General features: G+C 55.1%; 1 protein-coding gene across 2 annotated transcripts; it reads right to left on the bottom strand.

Moving 5' to 3' along the window:
- Nucleotides 1–820: 820 nt before the first annotated feature.
- LOC113941435 (proline, histidine and glycine-rich protein 1-like) lies at nt 821–4905 on the bottom strand. Of its 2 annotated transcripts, XR_003525678.1 has the most exons (6): nt 4819–4905; nt 4359–4454; nt 2940–4174; nt 2489–2524; nt 1996–2213; nt 822–1114 (listed from the first exon to the last, which is right to left on the bottom strand). XR_003525678.1 is itself a non-coding variant. In XM_027632586.1 (4 exons), exons 1-4 carry the CDS (start codon nt 2774–2776, stop codon nt 1076–1078), a joined length of 330 nt encoding a protein of 109 aa, XP_027488387.1. In that variant the 5' UTR covers nt 2777–2916; the 3' UTR covers nt 821–1075. The 2 variants fall into 2 exon arrangements, 1 of the variants encoding a protein (XP_027488387.1); XM_027632586.1 differs by lacking the exons at nt 2940–4174; nt 4359–4454; nt 4819–4905 and adding an exon at nt 2740–2916 and having other exon boundaries at nt 821–1114.

Below are 4905 nucleotides of genomic sequence, written 5' to 3'. Positions count from 1 at the left end.
GGAGGGAGGACAGCCCTGGCTCAGTGCTGGGTGCCTGTGCTCCCTCAGTCTGACAGTGCCCACCAGCCCAGTTCACCTCTCCCGCTGGCTGCTGCCGCACAGCGTCTCTCCTTAGAGGGCAGCGGGTGAGCCAGAGGCAGGGAAAGTTGGCATGGGGATGGGGAAGGGAATTTAACGTTCCAATTTGGCCACCAAACCTGCTCCCACTGCCTGCTCAAGTGACCTGCTGTTCCACAAGTGGCCGGAAGCAGCCACTGCTCCCAAAACAAGCCAAGTGAAAGATGCAGGCAGCAGGATACCCCCATCCAGGCAGGGATGGGCACCGTGATGCAAAGTAGGATGGAGGTCCCTACTCAAGGATGCGCTCCCGCAGGTGAAACAGAGACAGGGAGTCCAGGCTCAGTGAACTGACCACCTGCAAGGAGCAGCACTGCTGCGTCAGCTCCATCATGACAAGTCCTGCTGCAGCCTCAAGGGACAAAGGACAAGACATGGCTGCAAGCAGAGAGGGCCTGCACGAGTGAAATCCCCCTGCCCCAGCACGCACAGGCACACAGCCAGCACTGCAACAAGGACGGATGAGGCTGCGCTGGCAGAAAATCTGGGGGAGATGGGCTGTGCCAAACTTCGGGAGGTTCGCTCTGCCATGGTGAGATCTTTCCCAGCACTTATTGCCCTGCTGTTGAGGATGGCAGCCCACATAATTTACAGCGTCCCCAGCCAGACCCTCTACTCTAGCTGGGAAAGCTCATACGCAGTGTAAGGACATTTACGGGCAGTAGGATCCGCGTTAGCAGCCGGAACCATTGCCCAGGAAAAAACACACGGACACCAGCAGATTGCAAACAAGCACATGATGACTTTCAGCAGGCTCTTCCAAAAGACAGACAATGGAGATGCTGTCCAATGACTTAAGAGATTCCAGGACAAATCATTTACAATGGAAAAACAAGAAAATCACAGAGCAGGCAAAACACTGCTGTAAGGGAAAGGGGAAGGGAGTAGAGCTACATGCAGGGAGTTCCCACAAGGTGTTTGGCTTTGTGTTTTGCTGAAGGTGGGAGATGCCAGATGTTCAGTCAGAGTCGGAGCTGCTGCTTGAGCCACTGGAGTGCTGGAGGAGAGAAAACAACTTTAGGGCACCAGCGAAAAGACCCTCTTTCACAGCATTCCTGAGAGGTGTTAGTGACCCCGTCGTGGCTGCCCCATATTGTGGGAGGCTTGGGGGGTGTTTCTTAGTTTTTTTCAAGGCTCTTTAGGTCAATAAAGCAAATTCCAGAAGGGTCATGCTCTCTGAAAGCAAGGGCAAACGTCAGAGCAGATCACGGGCAGAGCTGTTTCCCAGTGGAAGGAGCTGATGGCTTGATTTGTTTGGGAAATGCAACCACCTCCAATGTCAGAACTGGGAGTGTGTTTAGCAGTTCCTCACTCAGACCTGCTCTGGATGATGCCCATCCCTGTAATAGCCTTTTCCGCAGAATCTACTCGTAACACAGGGAATTGTTTCCCCTCTTTTGGTTTTGTTTTTTTGAGGTTTTTTTTTTGTTTGCTTGTTTGTTTGTTTTAAATTTCTTTGCTTTTTGGGTTGTTTTGGTTTTTTTTTTGTTTTTTTTAAGAAGGAATTGAACAGTTCCTCTGGCAAGACACTGAGTGAATGTCCATTAGAGAGACACAACTCACCCTCAGATGAGAAGGACAAGTCCTGTGATTCAGTGCACTGCATGGTGCACCCTGAGCCACATCACTGCTTTAAATGCCTTCAAGGAATTTCATGGACTGTTTTTCAAATTACTCACTTAATATGGTTTGTTCTTGCCTATTTATTAATACAACAGGAGTTTCCATGTCTAAAAAAAAGACACTGTGGTTCTCCAGCCACCACAGGGTGGGAGAGGAGAGTCCCAGCTGTCCAGGCTGGATGCTGTGTTGTGGGGGAAGGGGGCCTGAAGGACCACAGGAGAAATCTAGAAGGGTCTCTTACCGCCTCACTCTTACCTTGTCTCCATGGTGCTTGGAGTGCTTCTCTTTATGGTGCTTCTTATGGTGCTTCTGATGGCCGTGAGGTGGTCCTGGATGGGGGTGCCCATGGGGAGGATGCCCATGGCCAGGTGGAGGGGGGCAGACTGCAGGGCCACCAGGGCAGGGACCTGTGCCAGGACCAGGATGTCCTGGAGGACCAGGAGGGCAAACTGGATGGTGTGGTCGTGGCATGCCTAGGAAGAAGAGGAGAGCTGTTAGCAGGCAGACACAGGCTCTCCCTGGACAGACAGTACAGGGAGCTGGTGTATCCATGCACCCAAAGGGCCCCTCCCAGTCTACCTCCTCCTCACAAATGACATCCCACATGCCTCTGGTATGCAGGGAATCCCCCCAAGTGCCTGTGGCCATCGCCCTGAGCTCCTCTCTGAGCCCTGATGGCTGTGTGGTACCCACAGTCCTGTCTGGCTGTGTGGTACCCACAGTCCTGTCTGGCCCCATGGTCCCTCACCTTGGTGGGGGTCACACATCCTCAGTGGTCTGTGAGCTGAAAGGGAAGGACAAGCACCATCAGTCACCTCCTGCCACAGGGACATCACTGCCCGGCCCAGAGCTGGGACCTGACTCCTCTGGCCCACACATCTGCCCTGGGAGCAGAGACTACGCTCGCTTCCCCAGGACTGCCATCCCCCTGCACACCCCGATGACAGCCCTCCTGTCCCTCTGGGGGAGAGCACCAACCCCCAGAGCCACTGTCCACACCTCCAGGCACACCCAAAGCCCAGCCTGTGGTTTCCATCGTTAATGGCAATAACAAACCTGGGTGCCCAGCTCATGTCCTCATGGACCACAAGGACTGGGGACACGTGTCTGGTCCAGCAGCACCCATGGGGACAGCGCACCCTGACCCCTGGCTGCCTCCGCTCCAGCTGCCCCCGTGCTCCCCGTTGCCCTGCACTCACCAAACCTGCCCAAAAGCTCCCAGAGGAGGCGATGCTGGCAGCACTCTCGATCACCGTCCTTGGCACGGTTCTAACCAGGCTGTCAGGCACCTGTTAAATACCACGTCCCTCCCTGGTGAGGAGGGGTGTGGTGGGCAGAGGTGACACTGCCAAGCAGTGAACCCAGCGCCACCTCGGCCATGGCCATCATTTGGTTGTGTAAGGAAAGTCAACACACCACTCCCAGCCAGCACAAGGGTCCCACATGTAATAAAACACATAAAACGGTCCCACATATAATAAAAACAGATGATGCAGGGTGGTGATTACAGCTCCCGACGTCAGCTGATGGAGTGAGTCAGGTGACCCCACCATGACCTCGGGCTCAGTGCTCCCAGCACAGGCACAGTGTCCAGGGACAGGGGTGACCCTCCCACAGATGGTGCTGTGGGACAGCAGGGTAGGGATTGTGACTCCCTGTGACACTGCTTAGGGTTTCTGCTGTGGTGTGAGGTGGAGGAGGTGATATGTGCTATCACACCCGTCAGCAGGGACAGGAGGCAGGGCTGGCTGCCCCAATTTTCAGATCTTCCTCTTAGGGGGGGATCTATGGGGAGGGAATAGAGTTCTCCCCATTCCGTCCCATCCCAATCCATTCCATCCCCATCTCCCTGCTAACACCCCTGATGGTGCTGCGTGCTTGGCAGTGCTCCTTTTCCAGGCAATGCAACAGGCTGGAATTGTCACACACCACCAAAAAGACACTTTGCAGAAAGGGACTAGGCCAAGTCTTGCCCCACATATAGGGTAGGAGAGTGCTTTGTGGGGTTTCTGGGCATAAAACACAAGAGTGTGCAGGCTCAGGAAGTACCCATGCACAAGCACCCCTCACGGGCAGTCCCACTGGGTCCCCGCCACCCCCTTTGTTAAGATCCCTGTGATCCCAGGCAGTGCCAGCCCAGTCATCTCCTAATGTCCCAGTGATGGGGGGAAGGAAGTCTGGAGTCCGAGACCCAGACAGCAAAAATCCCCCTTGGCCAGGGAAAGGGCAGCAGGGAATGTGACACTGGGATCTTCAGAGGCCGATAGCAAAAGAGCAACACAGGGACAAGTTGGTTTCCCAGCTTTATTTGCCACTGTAGACCTCCCAGACCACTCCCAAGCCCTCCTCAGGCCACCCGCTTCTCCAGCAGTGCCAGCACGAGTGCTGACCCTTGCTTTGCCTCTTCCAGCAGCCCGGAGACCTTCTGGGACATCTGTGTGGGGGCAAGATGTGTTGTTTACTGCTCAACAGAACACAGGAGCCATCCACCATCCACCCCACGCATCCCAGGCAAAGGGAGGGAGTGCCCGGGCACGAGTAGTCCCAGGGGCTTCCTCTCTGTCCCACCTCAGCCCCACCACCAGGCCTGGGGCACACACACAGCCCCTGCTTATTACCACAAGCTTGAACTTCTCATCCGTTATGTCTTTGAGGTTGATCATGACATTGAAGTAAGCTCCAAACACAGCTGCTTCCAGCATTTTGGCTCCCACCTGGGAAAAGACAGGCTTGCGAGCAGCTCTCCTCATCAACCAGCACCAGCACACTGTGCTGTAGAAGGGCAGACCCCTTACCCTGCAGGACTCCCACCCTCACACCCAGCGGCACAGAACGCTTTCCAATCCGGTGGGATTCTCAGGAAGTAGCTCAAGCAGTGGGAAGCATTGCCACACACAACAGGAAACTCAAGCAAGGGCTGGTGGAGGTCAACTCTCCTACAAGGAGCTTTTTTTGCAAGCTGGCAAATAGTGGGTGGAAAGCACTGGGCCACTTTGGGAAGCACAGCTGGACAGATGCTCCCTGTAGGTCAGGACATGAGGACACCTTGCAGGGCAGAGTGTGAGCCTGGGGCCGTACCTGGATGTCGGATTTGCAGGCCACGTTGCAGTGTTGTGTCAGTTCCTTCAGAGCAGGCCAGAGCCCACTCACCTTCTCTGCCAGGGC

This window comes from Corapipo altera, unplaced genomic scaffold (genome assembly GCF_003945725.1).
Source record: "Corapipo altera isolate COAL_440 unplaced genomic scaffold, ASM394572v1 61173, whole genome shotgun sequence".
Taxonomy (NCBI): domain Eukaryota; kingdom Metazoa; phylum Chordata; class Aves; order Passeriformes; family Pipridae; genus Corapipo; species Corapipo altera.
The sequence above is the reverse complement of the archived record's forward strand: the minus strand, read 5'-3'. Positions and strand labels throughout refer to the sequence as shown.